At 33.6% G+C, this 20,481-nt stretch overlaps 4 protein-coding genes across 10 annotated transcripts; 2 read left to right on the top strand and 2 right to left on the bottom strand.

Moving 5' to 3' along the window:
* Window positions 1-1,383: 1,383 nt before the first annotated feature.
* Window positions 1,384-4,241, bottom strand: LOC126927965 (E3 ubiquitin-protein ligase RFWD3-like). 3 transcript variants are annotated; one of them, XM_050743948.1, is made up of 3 exons: window positions 4,151-4,241; window positions 3,111-3,218; window positions 1,384-3,023 (listed from the first exon to the last, which is right to left on the bottom strand). In XM_050743948.1, exons 1-3 carry the CDS (start codon window positions 4,215-4,217, stop codon window positions 1,531-1,533), a joined length of 1,668 nt encoding a protein of 555 aa, XP_050599905.1. In that variant the 5' UTR covers window positions 4,218-4,241; the 3' UTR covers window positions 1,384-1,530. The 3 variants fall into 3 exon arrangements, with proteins under 3 accessions (XP_050599905.1, XP_050599945.1, XP_050599930.1); XM_050743988.1 differs by lacking the exon at window positions 4,151-4,241 and adding an exon at window positions 3,711-3,991; XM_050743973.1 differs by lacking the exon at window positions 4,151-4,241 and adding an exon at window positions 3,450-3,595.
* Window positions 3,430-10,368, top strand: LOC126926645 (uncharacterized). Of its 3 annotated transcripts, XM_050743106.1 has the most exons (22): window positions 3,482-3,502; window positions 4,232-4,250; window positions 4,343-4,549; window positions 4,714-5,097; window positions 5,226-5,344; window positions 5,421-5,629; window positions 5,722-5,882; window positions 5,971-6,153; window positions 6,221-6,351; window positions 6,415-6,591; window positions 6,817-7,151; window positions 7,244-7,276; window positions 7,575-7,774; window positions 7,842-8,081; window positions 8,285-8,338; window positions 8,397-8,628; window positions 8,697-8,845; window positions 8,916-9,017; window positions 9,077-9,286; window positions 9,363-9,545; window positions 9,628-9,777; window positions 9,853-10,368. In XM_050743106.1, the coding sequence occupies exons 3-22, from the start codon at window positions 4,544-4,546 to the stop codon at window positions 10,054-10,056; spliced, it is 3,462 nt and encodes a 1,153-aa protein (XP_050599063.1). In that variant the 5' UTR covers window positions 3,482-3,502; window positions 4,232-4,250; window positions 4,343-4,543; the 3' UTR covers window positions 10,057-10,368. The 3 variants fall into 3 exon arrangements, with proteins under 3 accessions (XP_050599125.1, XP_050599063.1, XP_050599043.1); XM_050743168.1 differs by lacking the exon at window positions 4,232-4,250 and having other exon boundaries at window positions 3,430-3,502; XM_050743086.1 differs by lacking the exon at window positions 3,482-3,502 and having other exon boundaries at window positions 4,137-4,250.
* On the bottom strand, window positions 10,307-16,274 carry LOC126926516 (MATH and LRR domain-containing protein PFE0570w-like). 3 transcript variants are annotated; one of them, XM_050742867.1, is made up of 6 exons: window positions 16,127-16,274; window positions 14,686-15,084; window positions 14,123-14,626; window positions 10,987-13,505; window positions 10,689-10,903; window positions 10,307-10,619 (listed from the first exon to the last, which is right to left on the bottom strand). In XM_050742867.1, exons 2-6 carry the CDS (start codon window positions 15,068-15,070, stop codon window positions 10,487-10,489), a joined length of 3,756 nt encoding a protein of 1,251 aa, XP_050598824.1. In that variant the 5' UTR covers window positions 15,071-15,084; window positions 16,127-16,274; the 3' UTR covers window positions 10,307-10,486. The 3 variants fall into 3 exon arrangements, with proteins under 3 accessions (XP_050598824.1, XP_050598964.1, XP_050598905.1); XM_050743007.1 differs by having other exon boundaries at window positions 14,210-14,626; XM_050742948.1 differs by having other exon boundaries at window positions 14,123-14,578.
* On the top strand, window positions 15,782-18,087 carry LOC126928814 (ubiquitin-related modifier 1). Its single transcript, XM_050744656.1, has 5 exons — window positions 15,782-15,987; window positions 16,074-16,138; window positions 16,199-16,280; window positions 16,638-16,686; window positions 17,488-18,087. The coding sequence occupies exons 1-5, from the start codon at window positions 15,944-15,946 to the stop codon at window positions 17,554-17,556; spliced, it is 309 nt and encodes a 102-aa protein (XP_050600613.1). The 5' UTR covers window positions 15,782-15,943; the 3' UTR covers window positions 17,557-18,087.
* The last annotated feature ends 2,394 nt before the right edge of the window (window positions 18,088-20,481 follow it).

Below are 20,481 nucleotides of genomic sequence, written 5' to 3'. Positions count from 1 at the left end.
TTATAAATCAATGTCTACTCTGTATGCTTTATTACATTAAAATGAAAACCAGTTAGTTTATACTTTTATCATTAGATTTTTGTAGATTTCTTTAAGCCACAAAGAGGTTTATCTACTATTTAGATCTGATTGTACATTATTGAAATAGACACCAACCTGTTAGCGTTAAAAGGGATTTGTAAAAAAAAATGATAAACATAAATGCTATACTGTTGATATTTAAATTCTGTACATTTTTGGTAAAGGGTTATGTTTCAGTGATTCATAATTTACTATTACTATCGTTTATAAATGTTTTTTTACGTATGCATAGTTTTCTGTACTCGAAGCTGGAGATGTACATTCCACATTAAGAATTGCATTTATTACATCATTAAGAATAATGGTACAAAGCAAATTTGATTTTTAAATAAACATAAGTTGAAAGTTAATAATAAAAAGCTATCAGAAATTATGGCATTGATACTTCCATATAACATTGACACTTCCAGCTTATGAAATTTCAAAAACCATTTTAGATTAAAAATATTTAATAAAATTTATAGTTATATTGTTTGTGAAGAATTGCAGGTTAAATAATTTAAGACACTAATTATTCTTAAATCTCTAATAAGATAGCAGCCTATGTAGAATATATTTGAAACTTGTTCAAAAGAACTATTTGTATAGCATTATATGTGTTATCCTCTACAAGTTACATAGATTTTTCTTAATATATTTAAACAATATTGTATTCCTGGCAGTGCTAAAATAGGAATTTTAAATTTTCTTTCACATTTTCTAGTAATTTATGCGGAGGCTGTGTTAGAGGTGTACTAATAGATTATACTATTTGGTTTGTTTGATTTATAATCATAGATATAAAAAATTAATTACACATGAGGTACTTTATGAAAATGATTGGTTACAACAGCTATATAGATACTAAATGTAATTTAATACTTCAAAAATATCAATAAATAACATTTTTCAATAAAAATAATAGGGATACTTGTACAAAAATTTCCTTATTTTAATATCTTGATTATCTATTGAGTTCAATAAATTTTTTATATTATTATTAATTATATTATCTAATAGTATATAAATATATAATTATCTCTAATATTATTATCCTGTTTTGAAATAGTATGCAGGAAAACTACTGAAACAGTTTTTAGATTGATAGAAAAATATTTATATAACAAATATTCATTGTATATATGCACAGCGATAAACATGTGTATCTTTAAATGGGAAATGGTAACATAAAAATTTCCTTTTAGTATTTTTTGATAATTCAAGTTGTGTATATGGAAATTTTTGCATTGTCGTTAATAAGAAAATTTATGTTTCATATTTACGAGTTTAGATTTTGTATCATTACTTTTTTTTGACAACACATAATTTTATATAAAATAACGTTGTTTAAATTTAATGTAGAAACAAATACAATATTATTAGTTATATCATGTACCTATTACATTATAAATGTATGATGTGTATAGAAAAAATATGAGATATTTTTATTTACTTCCATAGTAATGATAGTTATCCATGATTATAAATTCTAACTTTTTTTGAAGAGAGTGTTGCCAAATATAAATTATTACTAACGTCAACTGCACATATATCCACTACAGGATCAGAAACAGGAAGACTATTTACTTGTTTTCCAGTAGATACACTCCATAATGATATACTGGCATTAGATTCTTGGTATGCAGCAACTAATGTATCATTTTCAATATTTAAGTAACATGGTCGAGACAATAACTGTTGAGAATTACCAGCATGGAACGTATGTACTACATTACAAACTGTTGATTCCTCACTGTCTTTTTCTATAGTACATACTATGTGTCGTGCATGAGGCTGTCTAGCATTTGGTCGGGAAGATATTAAAGTATGATTATTCTTTTGATCATAACACACAGATATAAACGGACCTTCAAGGAATATTTGTTTAGGTAAATATTTTGAGTCTTTTTGCTCATAAGCATAGCATGTACTCAAATGGCATGCTATGAATCCACCTCGACTAATACCGCTACCCGGATTAGATGGCACTGTTGCTAGAGAAACTACTGGTGATCTGTCGCCTGCATTGTCTAAAGTTTCAACAGCACCAGAAGTTTGTCTAATATCAAATTGTGTTATAGATCCATTTTGTGCACCCGTAAAAAACACATTTGAATTATTGCCTGACCAACAGCAGCTCCACAATGGAGATCCTGTTTGATAAGTATGCAAAATAATGTGATTTTGAATATCCATTAATTTTGCACATTTATCAAAACCAACACTAAGCAGCAATGACTGTTGAGTTGTATTAAATGTAATATCTCTTATAACTTGATTATGTAAAAGAATAAATTGACGTGGTTGAAATTTATCCGAGTCAATTTTTTTAATACCATAACCCGAAAATAACATATTAGTTGACTTTTGAGATACAACTAGGAATCCAAACCATGGGTTGTAGTCTAATACACGGCAACCGCCGTCCTTACATATCTCTATAGATCGATCTAAATGGAACTTTTTAATCATATGCTTAGAAATCTCCTGGCAAGAATGAACATTTATTTCTGATTGCTGACTTTCTAGTTCAGAGATCCTATTCTTCATACTAGCAATTTGCTGTTCAAATAACTTTTGTCTTAAAGTATATTTTGAAAGTTCCATTTCTATACGATTTTTTTCAGAACTAACATTATTTAATTGTTCTTTTAATTTATCCAATTCGCTGGTATCTATAGACGTTAACTTTTTGGCATACAACATTCTGATATCTTTTACAGCAGCTCTCCTATTACATTGTGGACAACGACGGTTGCCACTAGTGCAAGAAGTTTGTAACCATTTTAAAATGCAACTATATCCAAACAAATGTCCACATCGTAAACAACACAAACGATGATCCCCAGAACTAGTCCATAAATCCATGCATATTGGACAAGACTGGTCAGAATCAATATCAGATTGATCTAAAGTTGTTTCTTTTGCCTTTTTTGCTTTTGTTTCATTTTCATCATTGTCTTCTAAAATATTACATGCAATATTATTTTCTAAATAATGTGATATTTATATATTTAATATAACATACATGAAATTTAAAATGAACTTACTTGTATCTTCTGTTTGAGCTTGGATTTCTAAATTGTCAACATTATCATTATCGGATTCTTCAGAGTGATCTTCTACTACATATTCCATTTGTGCTTCTTCTCCTTCTGCTGTAATATTTTATCAAAATTAGAATAAATAATTGTACTTTTGTATATATAAATTCCTTTATTCTTTAATTCATAACATAAAAAGTGTCTAATAAGGTTTATATTCTTTATAGCATAGAAAATATAAAAATATTTTAATTATTTTTATGTTCAATCACACATGTACATGATTTTATTTGATACAACTTATCCTGTTAAGCGTTGTTTATTTGACATGCTGTTAATACTTACCGTAATCCATAACCTCCATTTAATCAAAACAATCAAAAACAATCTATCTATAGGTAAGTATTATAAGTGCTTATTAAGTACTATAAGTGACTAGAATTTTTCAAAAATAAGAATGTATATATATTTTTCACAAGAAACATAATAAACCAAATATGGCAATAAGTTTGTTTGTATACAACAGAAATTTTGTGACCTTTCTTGAATGAATATATTACCATTAGAATCAAACATACTAAACGATTCTAAAATCATATTACTTACAATGTCAAGCAATAATTGCTTTTTTTCTAATAATTAATGTCTTAATCTACCATTATTGCTTCGTAAACATTTTCACTTAATCGTGAAAGATGTCATCCCAATTTTTGTAAGACCGTGTAATGTATTGTTTTTATATCAATAAAATCATGTTATTTACAAATGTTATTTACATTTATCTCAGGAGTAATCACTATTCAATTCCTTCATTACGTTAGTTATTACAAATACTTTAATATACAATAAATAAAAAACTTTGTATTTTCCATTTATATCCATAACGTTGGCAATTTTTCCGATATCTTTAATTTGAAGAAATTTTTTTTTTTTAACATTAATGTTTAATTAATATTTTTATTTTATATTATTTGTTACTATTATAAATTTAGAACAATTCTGATTTTTTATACATATCTTTTTTACAAGTACATAGTTAGGTATACCTTGGATACAGTTGATAAGTTTAAATATGTAGCTGTGTAACATAAAAATAAAAGACGTATGCTTCATATTCGTATTTGAAGAAATTGAAGGTTTTTCCGAGTAAGTGTCATATTTTGAGTTTTATTTTACTTTCTCTTACAATTTAACAAATTTATCCATCGATTGTTACATTAATATACCATGTATTTCAGTTTCGAGATCTATAAAAATTAAACAAAAAAAAGATAATTTCGACACAAAACTGGAGAAATCGTTCGACGTGATTTGATGGCGATACCGTTTCTTCGGTGAATAAACGAGAGGAAAGGGATCATTGTTCTTGAATCTACTATAGCTGTGTAAAGACCTTGTGTTCTTCAGCGAAGCAACGGTGTTGTATCGAAGGTAAAATAATGAAGGTAAAATATTGGTTAAATTTTTAATGCATATATTTGCAACTTTCTTTAACATTGAAGAATCATCTTTTCACGTAGAATGTATTTAATAAAAACAAAATATTAGATAAATTTAATTACATTTCAAAAATAGACAAATATTTAAAAATACGATTTAATTAATTTAGAAGCGGAGACCGTGTACGTGGAATACATCTTGTTCTCCAAGGAATTCACAGACACCTCCTCGTGCTCGCGAGCTCGATAATTGTCCTGTTAAAACCAAAAGTTTTCATGACTTGAAACGTTTGAAAAGAGGTATCTCAAAATTACAGAAAAAAAGCGCAGAATACAGGGAGTCTTCATTGAAGAGAGATACGTTCAGCTCATTGGAATCTTTGTTCGATCTAAAAAAGCCTCTAAATTTACCGGACATATGCTCTTTAGCAATCGAGTATCATCAAGAGGGTCATGTGCTACCTTTTAAATCAAGAAATTCCAAGCATTCTAAAACCCTCGTAGAATCTTTATTTCTGCAACAAGTGGATCTTGAACCACACATTCTTGACCGGGTGTGATTTTGGTATTATTTGTATTCAAATTATGCAACAGTTAATAAGTAACTCCTTAGTATATTCACTAGTATTTGAAAATGGAAATGGATAGATTGTTGTAAGCTAATCTAAAATAATTTGGGTAGACTTACGAAATCGATGATTATAACGATAAATCGGAGGAGATTAAACAAAAGTCAAATTTTGAACCACAATTAGTAGAAATCGAAAATTCGGATCAAGCAGGAAGCGATCCACAGAAAAAGTATAAAATTATTTAGTTCTCGAGAACATTTTGTTAACGTTGAATTATCTGATAATAAATTTATTCAATTATGAAGCATGGCCGAAGAAGAAAACGTTGACGAAGCCCTTCAAGATGAAGCGGAAGAATCAAAAGAAGAAGAAGAACCAATAGAAGAAGAAGAACCACAAAAGGAAGAGGAAGAAGGAACAGAATCTGTAGCAAAATCGGTATCAAGACCGGTATCAAGAATTAATACGGAAGAACTGCCTCCACCGTATCCGCTTCCTCCCGGTCTCGGTGAAGGTATGATATCGTAAATTCAAGAAAAAAGTAGAAAAAATGCAATAAGATAATAAAAAAATGTATAAAGTATAATCAATTTATGCATTGTTTAGGTGTGCCAATTAAACCTGGTGGACGACATGAATCGATATTGAGTTCATCTCCGTTGACTGATAGCGTTGTACTGTTGGAAATGAAGAAGGCGGATGAACGTTGCGTCGTTCTTGCAAGAGAAATTGATCAGCTAAAGGAAGAAATAGCTGCACTTACAACTGTAATAGTTCTGGAAATAATAAGCTAATGAAATTTGAAATTCGAAACATCGAACATCGAGATTTAAAAAGGATTGCTTTGTATTATAGAAGAAAGATTTAACCGATGAAGATACGTTAATAATACATGAGAAGCAGGACGAAGTGATGAAGAAACTGGCAGAATTTGAGCAGATAACGCGGAAAATACAACGAGTACTAGGTGTGTCTGATATCTCGAGTACTACTTTTGCTAGGATGTTCAATATGCAACCCATTATGAGACCCACCGCCGTAAGTATTCTTTATCGACCATCGAAGCAAGTAGCGCGGTGAAGTTTATAGGAAAAATAATTTCTAGATCATTACCGAAGAAGAAGAACTTGAAATAGCAAAGGAGAAAATAGATATGGTAGACGAAAAGACAGACATAGAGATAGAAAAGCTTAGAGAACGCTTCGACTTACCTCAAATAGAATATCCAGAAGATAGGTATGTTATATCATTTATTTTCTTTAGAATGCATTTTTAAAATTTGTATTGTTGTTTAACTAGGCTTCCAAGAGTGATTGTTTGCGGAACTACGGAGGATGAAATTCCAAAGATTGTTGTGGCAGATAGTAAAAAGAAAGGAAAAGATAGATGTCTTAAAAATTTAACTGGAAAGTTAACAGAATCGTTAACTATGCAGGAAAAATTGGTATTGGAAAATGCACAGCTTGAAGGTGGCAAGTAAGTTCTATGAAACAACTTCATTTTACACAGCTATGAATTTCATAAATTATCTGTCGCTTCTCGACATAAAAAAAAAAAAAAAAAATAGAAAATCGACAAAAAAATGTGAAAACTAATCAGTCTCCTTAACGACGATTGCATAGATTGTCGCTAATAGAAGCATATTGACATAAACCATGTGATCTTGTCTTTGTTACAAAAATTAACTTACTGACGTGTTAGATACAAATTGGAAGAAGCATTGCTAGAAAAGGATACCGCCGTTGAAAGTCTTCAGAGGAAGGTATGCGGGTTGCAGGCTGAAATGAGAATAGTTGTGAAGGAAAATGTGGAATTGACACGTCAATTAGCTTGCTTGAATCAGCGAATCACTAGTCCTTGTTGTTATACCCCTTGTTGCCCAGGTGGAATTTCGTCCGAAGTGTCAAGTCCGTCTCCTCTACGTTCGATTTCGTACACCACTACGTTACAGCAAGACGACGATTATTGTCGGTGCAAGTGTTGTCTTCAACCTCAAAACGCCGATACTTTGTCACCAATCGCAAATACTGTATGCGGTTTGTACTCCAACGACAAAGTTTTTAAGATTTTCTTTTGTATAATTTTTTTTTAATTTAATATTAAAAATGAAATTTAACATGTGTTTCAGTGAGGCCGAATCATACGTATTTACCCAGCGGAGGTGAGCTATGTCTATTATAATAAAAGAAAGTACTTACACTTTGTGTATTGAAAATTAATATTAGGTCATCCCATAAGTTCGTGCCGTTTTTCGAGCGGTTATATATGTTAAGATTGTTTATATTGTTTACCTTTCGGTTTCATGAAAAAATGTAATCCCCCTCTCGTTGTACAACTTCTTCCCATTTTTCGTTATTCCGTCTCGATAAAAGTTCTCTTGTTTTTCTTTAAAATATGAGATGTATACACAAAGGTCAGCACGAACTTATGGGATAACCTAATAAATATTATTATTTTAGATTCGCCGAGACTCGCGGGTGGTGCGTCAATAACAGGAGCTTGTATTACAAGTGATTCTTCTTCGCAAATCGATATGTGTTGTCGAAGTCCTGCCGCGGTTAAAACACTGTGTACAGGACCACCACCTCTTCCAAGAGGATCTTGCCCCGCAGAAATAGAAAACAAACTTGCGGCCTATGGGAACAGTACCAAACAGCTAGTACATCTTCGAAATATGCTGCAAGTTTGGTCTAATTTCTATGTTTATTTATTTGTATATTTTATAGGAACAACAATTGGGTACAATGGAATGCGAAGTACGTAATATGCAAATAGAGCTTGCTAATGTTCAACGAGAACGTCAACAATTGGAACAACAACGCAAGTTGCTGAAGTGTACTGGCCCTTGTGCACCTTGCGGTTGTTGTCCTCCTCCACCTTTGGGCATGCAGCAGCCACCAAGCGCGACTCCTTACGTACCGTGTTCGGCTCCAATTACACAATCGCCTTCTATACCTCTTCCTAAGGTATCTATTCAATATCTCGATTAACTTGATTGTAAAGATTGGTAAACGTTCAAAGATAAAATGTCGCATGCCGATAAAATTGTTGAAATGTCATAAATAATTTTCCACGGAATAAATATATTTTTCGAAAAGTTTCAGATATTTTATTTTTATTAAGTGTGATATATTACATAACATATAAGATCGTTTTTCGTCGTACGTAGATACCACCTGCTCCTTCTGCAACCTGTACTGGTCCTTGCATAAACGCTCCTATGGTAAGATTGAACTTCAGAAAAAGATTTAACATGAACTAAAGCAGCTATTTAAAAAAAGGGCGCTAGCACGTGTCCTCAGCAACAGTTACGTGACCTACGCGAACAATATGCACGTCTACAAGATGATTACAAAAACAAATTATGCGAGGTTTCGTGTTTAAGAACAGATGCTGACAAGTTGAAACAACAAACGCGCGAATCTATCGAAGAGAAAGAAAAGTTGGAAATCAAACTTGTAGACGCTCAAGAACGATTGAAGACAATGGAAGCTGAGAAAGAAAAATACGAAGGTGATTATTTGGAATGCTTTTCAATTTCAATATTTTATATTATAACAATATAATTAATTTAAAACTAGGTTTTAAGGAACAGATGGTTGAGCAAGAGCAAACTTTGATCGTCTTCAAGCAACGTTTCCGAGAAGCCCAAGATGAACTTGAAGAATTACGATCCTTGATTCAAGATCAAGCTGCTCAGTTGGAGGATTATCGAAACAAATATTTACAGGTTCTTTTTTACGATATTTCCTTTAAAAACGTTGTTATAGGTAAGTATAAAAGTAGCTGTATAAAAATAGGCACAACAACAAGTGGAAGAACAACGGCGACAGCTTGATCTAATGGAAATGGATAACGCACGGATGAATGAAAATGTCACCCTAGAAATAGGAAGAGTGAAAGTACGTAAATATTTACGTGTACATGATTATCTTGATACATTTTACTATCTTTCGGGTAGAATCAGTTCCAAGAGAAACTCGCAGAACTTGCGCCGTTGCCGGAGATTCTAAAACAAACGCAAGTGAAACTACAGGAAGCGCAACAGATGCGTTTGGTTGCAGAACGCAACTGCGAGGATCTTTCACGGGAAGTTATAGGTTGCAAAGATAAAATTCAAACATTGCAAAATCAATTGGACGTTTTGCGTAGCGAATATCAAGCACTGCAGGTTAATGTTTTCACATTTTTCTACCAGTTCTGGTCTTGTAAAAATGTGTACGTTTATAAACAATATATGTATTTAGGATGAAAGAGGTCACGGTTCGGGACGATTCGATGAATTAGAAAGGAGAAATACTGAACTACGTCATGAGAATGAACGTATGAAAAATACGCTTGCAAGATTTGAAGAGCACGAAGCACAATTGCAGAAACGCATCGATGAAAAAATGCACGAGGTTACACAGTTGACAGCAATGCTTGAACAGGTATTATTATTTATTATATTATATTATTATATTATTGTATATTTCATTGGAAAATGTATAGTAATTCTAATGAATATTAAAGATTCGAGAAGATTCTGCGAGACAAGTAGCAAGAACGAAAGAAAGATGTGAAACTGTAAGAAGATCGATGCAAAGTCAAATTGCGGAAATGGAACGGCAATTGGCTCAGTGCAGAGCTACTGCAAGAGCTGCACAGAAAGATAGAGATGAAGTAATTTATCGTTCAAAAAGCTGACATTCCTTTCTAGACATTAATTTAACTTGTCTATTGCTTTATTCCTTTTAGATTAGACAGAAAATGCAGGGTCAGATAAACAACTTAAACGAGGCGTTTGAGCAAGCTCAAGGTCGGATAAGATCACTACAAGGTCACGTAAATTATTTGAAAACATCTTACACTAATATCTTTAAGGGACAAGGAGAGATGCCGCCCGGTGTTTTGCCCGGAGAGGCTGGGACAGGATTCGATTCCTGCGACTGCAATTATTAATAGGAAATTAATATATTATCTATATCAATATTTTATTGATATAGAACTGAAAGTCGTTGCACTGACTTGTTTAAATTACATGTGAAGTATCTGTTTTCATTTCTAGAATGTAAAAAAATTGTCTAGTTTGTATTCGTAAATATATTACAAAATAGTAAAAATTTATACAATTTAAGACTGATGAAATTCACTTGTTGTTACATCAATCAATGTCGCAAAAATTGAATCATCATAGTACGAATGACATCTGTTACAATGTAGCAGTTTTTTATTTATGTATTTTATTGTAATAAATTGTTCACGTAACCCTTATATGCAATGAAGTAGAAGAGGTAAATAAGACTTTGATGACAGTGCAAATCGATTTAAAGAAATTAAAATAGTGATCTGTACAAGGAAAAAGCACTTATTTAGTATTATATAAGTTTCATTAGTTCATATCCACAGAATGAAGCATATTGAGCATATCTAGGATTGCGTCCGAACGCGATCTTACTCTTTCCATTTCCAATCGAAATTCTTCAAGTTGAGATTCAATTCTACGTGCATATGCATGGCAACACCTGTAAGTAAAAGTAATAACGTATTCCATGTATGTATCATGTTTTTATGATAGTGTACAATATAGTTACCTGTCATTACATTGCGTAGAAGTGGAACATGTAGGCCCGAATGTAGGAGAAGAAATCTTAATTTGTGGAGGACCATTTGTCATAGAAGGTGTTCCTTTTCGAAATCCACTTTTACTTAAACTAACAGTACTATTATTACGGCAATCTCCACATCCCTTTAAAAGATCCATAAGAATTCCTCTTACTCTTTTACCACTTAATCTTCGTTGTCTCGTCTGTACATAAAGAAAAAACGTTACATGAACATAAAGTTCTTGATAAATTTGTTACGATTGTATTTATGCTTTTATTATCTTACTTCAGGCGTTTCATTAGATCGTTTAATTGGAATTAAAGCCTCTTCATCATCATCATGTGAAGGGCTGTGATTACATATATGTTTGTCAGAATGCTCGTGAATATTTATATTATCCAAAGATGATTTACATGTATACGAAATATCTCTAACAGGATTACAGTATTTCGAGCCTGGACTGTTATCCACTACATTTTGAAGTGAACATCGACATGCATGATATTTGCAAGTTACTTTGCTCATTTCGGTAGTGGCGTCCATACAGTTTTCGTGTAAATGATTTTTCGAATCTGGGGTAAATGTATTTTTATATGAATCCCTCCGAATTCCATTATTGTGAAACTTATCTTTACAATGCTTAAGACTAACATCATGCTTTTGTGTCTCATGATATAAACCACAACTACATCCTTTATCTGTGACTTCAATATGATGTGTACAACAGGAATGTAATTTTTCTTGTGAACTCGATGTATCTTTACATGTTGGCCACTCTTGACGATATTTTGAAGAATTACAATTTTCACAAGAAGGAACACAAATATTTGGGCTGAGAGAATTACTCGTATGTCTTTTGTCACTTACATCTTCTATTGATGATGATGCCTTTATTGAATTTAATGATAAAGAATGACAACATTGAGGAATATTGGACCTATTGAATTTGTTTGGAACTTTCTGCTTTTTATTAGTTGAACACACAAGCGGACTTCCATTAAATCTCGTTTGTGATGTATTCTGCCAAGTCTGACACATCCTCTGTTCAGTTGATTTTACACAGACTTCCATATCATCTTCGTTATCGCTTGTAGATTCATGATCTACTTCTTTACCCCAAACACTAATCGTTCCATTTATTTCAGACATTCTTACTTCAAGATTACCCAATAAATATGGACCACATTCTTGAATGCGATTTTTTTCATTATCTAATCCATCTTTTATAGGTTCTTCTGCCTGAATTAAGAAACTTCTATTTTTGCTATTTTCATCTTCCCTGTATATGAAACATTTTACACTGTCCTCATGATCATCTGTCTGTTCTATCTTATTTTCTGCAGATGTAGAACCATTAATATCTTTATTGACCGATGTATCTTCTATTTGTTCTGATTTTGACATTACATGTTCCTCAGAATATTTAAATTCTACATCAGTTGTATCAGTACTATTTTTTCTCTCAGATTCTACAGTTGTATGAGGTATTTTGAAAGGTTGAACAGAAGTAGATGTATCAAGCATTTCTGTAGCTTTTCTTTTTTTGGAACTTGATGCATGGATTGGAGAATTACATTCTATATTTGATATCTGATCTGTGGAATTTTCATTTAATCGTTTTTTGATATTTCTTACTAAAGGACTTTCAACTTTTGTCTTCCCTTGGGTTATATTCGAAAGTGTTTGCAAAATTCGAGATGAAGTGATAAATGTTCGAGATAATGGATGTGCTATTTTTCTTGGAGTAGTCCCATCAGTGAGTATAATGCTATCATCAGAATTAAGAATTGGTGTCAAATCAGGGAGCTTAATGGATATAGCTGGGCTATAAGCACTATCTGCCCATTGATCAGTAGAACTTGCTGTAGATGCAACACTACTAGTGGATATTTTATTGTTTGTTTCTCCTGAAGTTACAGTATCTTGATTAGAAGTAGATTCTGAAACTATTTCAGTTTGTACAGATGCAGTTTTCATTTCACATGTTTTATTCTGATCCTCATATTTTGCTAAAGATTTTTTTAGATTATCCAATTCTTGTTTCATTTTTATATTTTCTGCCAATACCTTTTGGTAGGCATCTCGTAAATTAATAAATTGTGCGTCTTTCTCATTGAGTTGAGTTTTCAACTCTATTATTTCAGTGTTCTCTGCATTTATTCTGTCAGCTGTATTAATTTTTGTAAAATTTAAGTTTTCTGGTTCATCTTCTATTATGCGGATACTTTTAACGTTTGCAATTTTTAAAGGACAGTTAATATTGTTATCAATTTCTCGTGAACTAATCATTTCTGCTTCATTATATATTTCTGTTTCGTTCATTTTTTCTTGTCTTTCTTCAGATAATTCTTCTCTCTGTTCCATATTAGAGGCACTATGCATGTATTCTTCATAGCTTAACGTACGTAAATTAATAAATGTGGGCGTTGTCTGATGTCCATTAATTAGAGAAGGTTGATTTATGCTACCGAATCTCATATTTCTATCTAAAGCATTTTGATATTCGATATGACGGATATTGACATCTACTGAACCATTTCGTTTTTCTAATTTATCATCGGAATTCTGCACTCGTTTCTCATTTGGTATATCATTGTATTCAGTGTCCTTTCGAATATGTTTATAATCATTTTCAATAATTCTGTTAGAGATTTTATTATTTTCTCCATTTTCCAATATTTGTGCTGTATTGTATATTAAATTATCGTTTTCAGCTTCATCACGTTGTAAATTTTGAATAGCTTTCTCAGCATAATCTTTTATGGTTTTATTAACTCTTGCTTTCAATTGCTCAGTGTCATTGTCTATAAGCAAAAAGTAAAAGTTATAGTTTACATTAATTACGTATTTGCCTTAGAACTTGGTTATTCATTCACATACAAGAATGTCACAAACAATATTTGACTATGTTATAGCATTTAGGCCAATGCTCACTGGAGAGTATGGCATATTATTGGAAAGCTTATAAGTGGCAGAGCCCAACAAGGATGGCCACATCTTCTGAAAATGCTCCATTCAGAAAATATAGATAATATCGCCGCCAAAATTCAAGAAAGATCGTGCCGCACACGATTGATGGGTACATTCGTTGTGACAAACAATCGTCTATCGTACATGTTATAGTGCTTCATGGTGATTAGATTAGTTTGCGTTTGTACCGGGTCTACACATTTTAATCTATATTTTTTGAATGGGATGTGTGCAGTAGCCATGACCAGTCTTGTCGGACTTTTATGCTTATAAGCTTTCATGGTGAACCATATTCTCTAGTGTTTGTTTGTCTAAATACCATAATGCAGCCCAGTACTTTATTGAATTATGTAAAGACATTTCAGATCATAACAACTATAATAGACATCGAATATATTTTCCTAATATGAGTATTTCAATTCAAATATAATTCGATAAACATATTTCTTACTTTCATTACTTGCATGATTTTTATTCATTATAAATTCTTGCTCTTTAATACGCTTTTCCATAGATCTTCTAGTTTGTTCTTTTATACCTTTTATGTACTGTTTCACTTTACTTTCCACATGTTGATATTTAACTGACATCATTTGCTTTTTTTGTGCAATAGGATATGGCATTGGATTTTGCTGCATACCTAAATAATTATGTCTGAAAATGTTCATGCTATGTCTTTTTTTATTATGTGACGAATGAACATTGTTTTTTGAAATGCTTAAATCTTGTAATGATAAACTCCTCTCTTTATGATGTTGCTTTAATCTTTTGTTTAAGACAAAATCATCAGATACTCTATCAAAGCATTCCAGATCATATTCTGTCTCAATATCTTCGTCGTCGTCGTTATGTAGTCTCAAAAGGTTTCCTTCGTCATCATCATCATCATCATCTTCTTCCTCCTCATCTATCATTGCATTTTCACGATCATTTTCAAGATCCATTTCATCCATATCTGCATACATACATGTATATATATTGCAATGTAGAAATGAGGTTTTATTATTTACTTACCTTCACTATCTGCATATTCATCTTCCTCTTCATCGTTGTATGGATGATTACTCTCTTCATCATTGTATGGATGAGTACTTTCTTCACCAGAAGACAGTACATAGATACTGCCTCCTCCTTGATCATCACTAGGATAAGGACTTCGACTGTGGTCTTCCTCTATTGGTATTCTGTCCACTTGTTTTGTATTACTGATATCTGAATCTTCACGCTTCGATGGAGTAGACACACTGATATACGTTGGCATTTCTTCATCCTCCAACATAGGTTGTTCTGTTTCATTGTTTAACATGCTTGTTTCACATTTCGATTGTTCTTTATTGTGATTTTTCGCATGCATTTCTGACTCAGTTTCATCCGAAGTATGTTCATTTCTTTGCGACATTGTGCAAGTTGATACTGAACGCAGAAAACGTATTACAATTATATAAAATTATACAAGGATAAAAAGTTTAAAATAATGCGAACGGGTATTCGATTTGCGCCACTTTGTTTTTTAGATATTTAACGCCTGCGATTGCACTTTTCCGACGACCGCCATTACAGCTGCCGCTGATCGCACCTGCACTTCAGTCCATCTGTACAGTCTACATTTTTATCAAATGCACACCATTTATTCCATATTCGTTTAACAATAATTACGTTTTTAAATATTATTTTCAACTAACAAACTTTATTTCTATATCAATTGGTGTTAATCATGTATAACACAACCTTCACCACGCAATTAAACTCATAATTATTAAGGCTAATGACCCACGAATACACAGGAGTGTACTTTGTATTGCATTTAAGAGGTACCTGCTCTACATTCTGCCTTTTACATTACGTTTGGCATAAATTTTATTTCTTATGAATACTTGTTATTGATATTACTGATATTAATATACATATTCATAACAAGCAAATATTTTTATATCAATAGAATGATTGTTTCTTTCGATTTCCCGATACATAATATTATAAGATTAACAATTGCGAAGATTTGTAGACAAACTTTTGCAAATTATAAAATATCGATGAAGAGATGGAATTATTACAATGTATAACTCTTTTTTAAATTAAATCTTGCATTCGGAAATTTCTATTTTGCAACATGCATACACTACTGATCAGTTGAATAGAAGGAACGTGGAACGGAGTTGTAATGTCGTTTATGTTGTTTCTATGCGCAGTGAACGATATTTTGCTTGTAACTATATAATAATAACTAATAATACTGTAAGGCGGCATAATTTTACGAAAAATAAAAAAAAACATGTCTATCGAAAGTAGCAGTATTCCCGTGACCATTGAATTCGGGTAATATCGAATCGATACTTAACCTAACTTTTCTTGCGATTGTAACAATATACATGTATGTATATCGAATTATTAAATAATTTCAGAGGCGGGGCAGAATTACTTTTCGACAAAAAGAAAAAGCATTCTGTGAACTTACCTGGAAACGAATGTAAGTTCTATAAAATTTCTCCCAGTGTAAAATATTAATTCGTGATGTGAAATTTTATAGGGACTATACAAAAGTTACTTTTCTGGATAAAAGATAACCTTCTAAAAGAACGACCGGAACTTTTTATGCAAGGAGACACCGTGTAAGTTATTAAATCATATCATATTTTTACGTTAACGGTAGAACCATTTCAAGTAATTGTTTAAAATGTTTCACCAATTGATACTCCGGCACGCGTGTTGTACCTCGTACTTCTTACTACAAACACAATACGTTATTGTATTAATTCGTACTTGCCAATTCTATGATATATAAGATCAACATGGCACCTTACGAGTTTCCCGGTTTTAATAGAGAGGGCAGCATAGTTCACATTAATGGAGTTACAACTACAGAGATAACTCATTCATTCATACATGTAAACATTTTTGCGTCCTAGATATATACAAATAGTATGGTACATGACACGTTTATTTTATGCACTATTTTATGTTCATAGGCGACCAGGAATTTTGGTACTTGTAAATGACACCGATTGGGAATTATTGGTAAGCATAAAATTATTCGCATCATACTTAAAAAAATTGTTCTCAATAACATTTCAAATTAATAGTGCATTACTAATACCAGCTATAATATCCAGACACTTCTACGTGTTACGCGAATGTACACGATTTTTCAATTTCTCTTTTTTATTTTCCTTCTATTTACACGAGAAACTATAAAAAGTAGCCCTGTGAGATGGCAATAACGCGTTGATGGTAATCGAGATGGGGTAAGGTATCTGTTTCTGAACAATTGACAAACGTCTAGTGAGAATATTCCATCGTGGAACTTTTGGACCTATTGTGAAGTGGTTGGTTTGGACTGTAACTGCAGGATGGAAAGTAAGAGAGAAAAGGTGAAAGGGCGCAAATGATCTTGAAGGCTTGCCACACCCACGGCAGAATTATCATTTTAAATTTGTAAATGTACAAAACTCGACCGCTATTAGACTCCGCTTCCTTAAGCGCGTTCGAGGAAAGAAAGAAGCCTCGAGAAGCGAGCTATTGGGGAGTCGGAGAGCAGACGCGGAAAGGATGATGGTTTCAGCCATTATTATGATAATACCGACGTTTCCCGAGGTTTCGTATGCTTCGATCGCACTGCTATTCCTTGTTCTATCTTCTTTTCGCTCCATTTTTGCGGTACTTGCATTTATGTCGTTGCATTTCTATCGTCTTGATATACGTTTCGTCTTACATTTTTATCTTATTAAAAAGAAACAAATTACAAGAAGTAAATTACAATTTTATTAGAAGAAATGAAGAAGTTAATATCGATAACGGTAATTTTATGAAAATTTTCAGGGCGAGAGCAATTATAAGATAAATTCAGGCGACACGATATTGTTTATATCTACCTTACACGGAGGATAGGACGCATTTTTACGCAAGAGGACAAGACGGTGACCCACGAAGAGGAAATCAAAGATGGTGGTGCGCGACTTGATTCGATCGCTGCGGGGAAAATGATAATTTCGCGGGACACTTGTTTGTGTGAAGTACGCGCACACGTGCACACTGTCAGAGAATAAAATGCTCATTCGCACGACGTACGTTTGAGATGTTCCACGTAACGACTATGATATTACGGCTGACACGTTGGCCGTTTTCCAAGAAACCTCGTATTATTGCCCCTTCTCTACCTTACCAATCTTTTCTCGTTTCATAGCCAATGGGCCATATCCTGTTCCCCGTTTCCACTAGTGGAGACGCGACTTGTCTATCTCGGTACTTAACCCTTACCATTCTCGTGCTGGTATACAGCTACGCCCGCATTATTTCGTAATTAATATTGGAGAAGATCGAACGAGAAAATAGGAAGAAATGATTGACTCTTGTCTTCATAGAATTTCCTTCTTGGTGACTTTGACAAAAAAAAAAGAAGAAAAAAGAAAGGAAGAAAAACGAAGAGAAAAGAAGAGAGGAATTAGCTTCCGGTAACTGCGTAGGAAAATTAGTTTTGATACAGGAGCGGAGATTATGCGCGTGCGTCGTGATCAGTTCATATCGAGAGTTAGTTGTTGGTCCCTGGTAGCTCTATTAAAAGTAACGATCGTGTTCCAACTTGATAGAAAGAAGGGAGAAAGATAAATAGAGAGGGAATAAGAAAGAGATCTTTTCATGGAAAAAATGAGGAAACTTGGGTGAACTTCCTCTTCTGTATAATTAATTACCGGTGGTAGTAGTTCTTTACGGTACACGATAAAGATCGTATCGAAGGTTTTTCAACTTGCCCGACCGAGTGAAGTTAATCAAGCCTGCTACTCGCTGCCACGATGTCTGCGATTCCCCTTTTGCTCATCGATCGACCGTGCTCCCAGCATCGTGCTCTGCGTTCCGTTTAATATGATCCGCGAGGGCAGCGACGCGTTTCTGAACTAGATTTCCGCGATATCGGAGTCAATCAGCCGTTGATGAAGGCCGATAGACGAGTCGCTTTATCATATAATAAACTAACGAGAAACAATGCCGCCAATTAATCACGGGCCCGCATTGCGCGGTGAAATTCGACGAAAACGGTCTAACGAGCATCGCTCCTCCGGTTAGGGAGCAATCGATGTTGCGGCTCGAAAATTTCGAGCCAGTCAGACGTTAATTGTAGGCGAGGAAGTTCGTGGACTTTCGATGAGTCACGTGGCTGCTTTTCATATATATCAGAAGGGAAGAACCTTTGTACATGATATTTGTATAAAATAACGAAAGATTCTTATAAACTCCAACGAATTCGTCTAATGTATTTTCAATAAATCAGAAATTTAAACGTATTTCGTCGGTTTATATTTCCAACTGATTCTTAACTTGTTAATTTGTTCCTCATTTTTCTTTCGTTTTTTTGCCATAATGTTAGCGTAAGTGCATTTGTGTGTCGTCTGTACCACTATGTATCTGTATTTTGCATACCAATACAATGCATTTTCAGGCATGGAGATGCGTAACCCATGCCCCCTGTGAAACCAAGTGTCTCGATCGCTAATGGTTCGGCAGGGTTGGATGGTCCAGTGATTAATTGTGTCAGCCCTGATTACGTTACAGAGGACGCAGATCCACTATATTATATACGATCGTGCATGCGTGTACCTCGCGGCCAGTCCGTAACACGTGCGTCGAACGCACTTGTGCGTGTTAGGTGGATGTCGGAGGAGTAGCAACGTGACCGCCTAACCAACTGGTAGAAACGCGTATGGTTGACGTTCGATGACGTTGCTAATACGCAATTCTGTATCACCCATATGTATAAATCCCCAAGAAATGGTAAATTATATTAAATGTTATATATATCGATACAATTCTAAATATAAAATATCAAAGCATAAAATTAGAAGAACACGCGCAATGAAGAAAAGACAAAGAGAATCCTGGTTCTGTATGTTAATATAATTCTATATCGTTTAACGTCCTACGTCGATTGATTTATATCCAATTAAACATTTCGCCTGAAATTTACATCTAAATTTGAATAGATGTGTTGAGCATTGCTGAATATCGATGTAATTTATTAATTGATGTTCCAATTAATCTCAGCATTTCAGCTCGTAAATATTCAACTCGATAACGTCGTGGCCGCATAAATAATTCTCCAAGAGTGGAACTATTTCTCGGTAACAATTCGCTGTGCTGTGGCAGGCAGCATTACCTTAACGAGTTCCAAGTTTTAAAAAAGACGGTAACTGGACTAAAAGAAGTAATTATAGGCGGAACGGAAGGCTCAACGTCGATTCATTTGTGACTGGTCTCATTAGTGGCTTAATTTCCCGAGAGTCGGGGGATACTTGCCGCGAAATTTTCGGAATTTCTCGATGCCAGACGGTGGATTCGTATCTTTGTCCGGTCGAAGAAATTAGGCTGGAACATGAATCCCTTTGAAATTAGGTACCCCGACTGAAGATATTCGCTCGATTTCATCTTCGCGAGTCGGTATCGTCGCGAATTAAAGTTTCGTGTTGCTCCGCTAACGGTTGTTTCACTTTGAAAACGCGCGTATAATTTCTGTTATCTGTCCGTGCCGTGGTGCCACGAAATATAAAATAATAAAGGTAACGCGAAGCGACCAAGAACTTCGGCTATTACAATGAAACAGTTGCGCGCAAACGCGTTTTCAACTTTTAACGGCTCACCCTCGTTTCTTTTGTGCCCTCCTCGGTTTCGGTTCGCGAGCCTCTTCTGCTGCTCATTTCCTTTCCCTATCGCGAATTTACTTTTCCCGCCGGCGATCGTATTCAATTGTATTCGGAAAGGGAATCAGCCAGAAAGAGAGGATAAAAAATAATTGCCTAGGAGTATCCGTATTGGTCTGTAACG

This window comes from Bombus affinis, chromosome 1, assembly GCF_024516045.1.
Source record: "Bombus affinis isolate iyBomAffi1 chromosome 1, iyBomAffi1.2, whole genome shotgun sequence".
NCBI lineage: Eukaryota > Metazoa > Arthropoda > Insecta > Hymenoptera > Apidae > Bombus > Bombus affinis.
The sequence above is the reverse complement of the archived record's forward strand: the minus strand, read 5'-3'. Positions and strand labels throughout refer to the sequence as shown.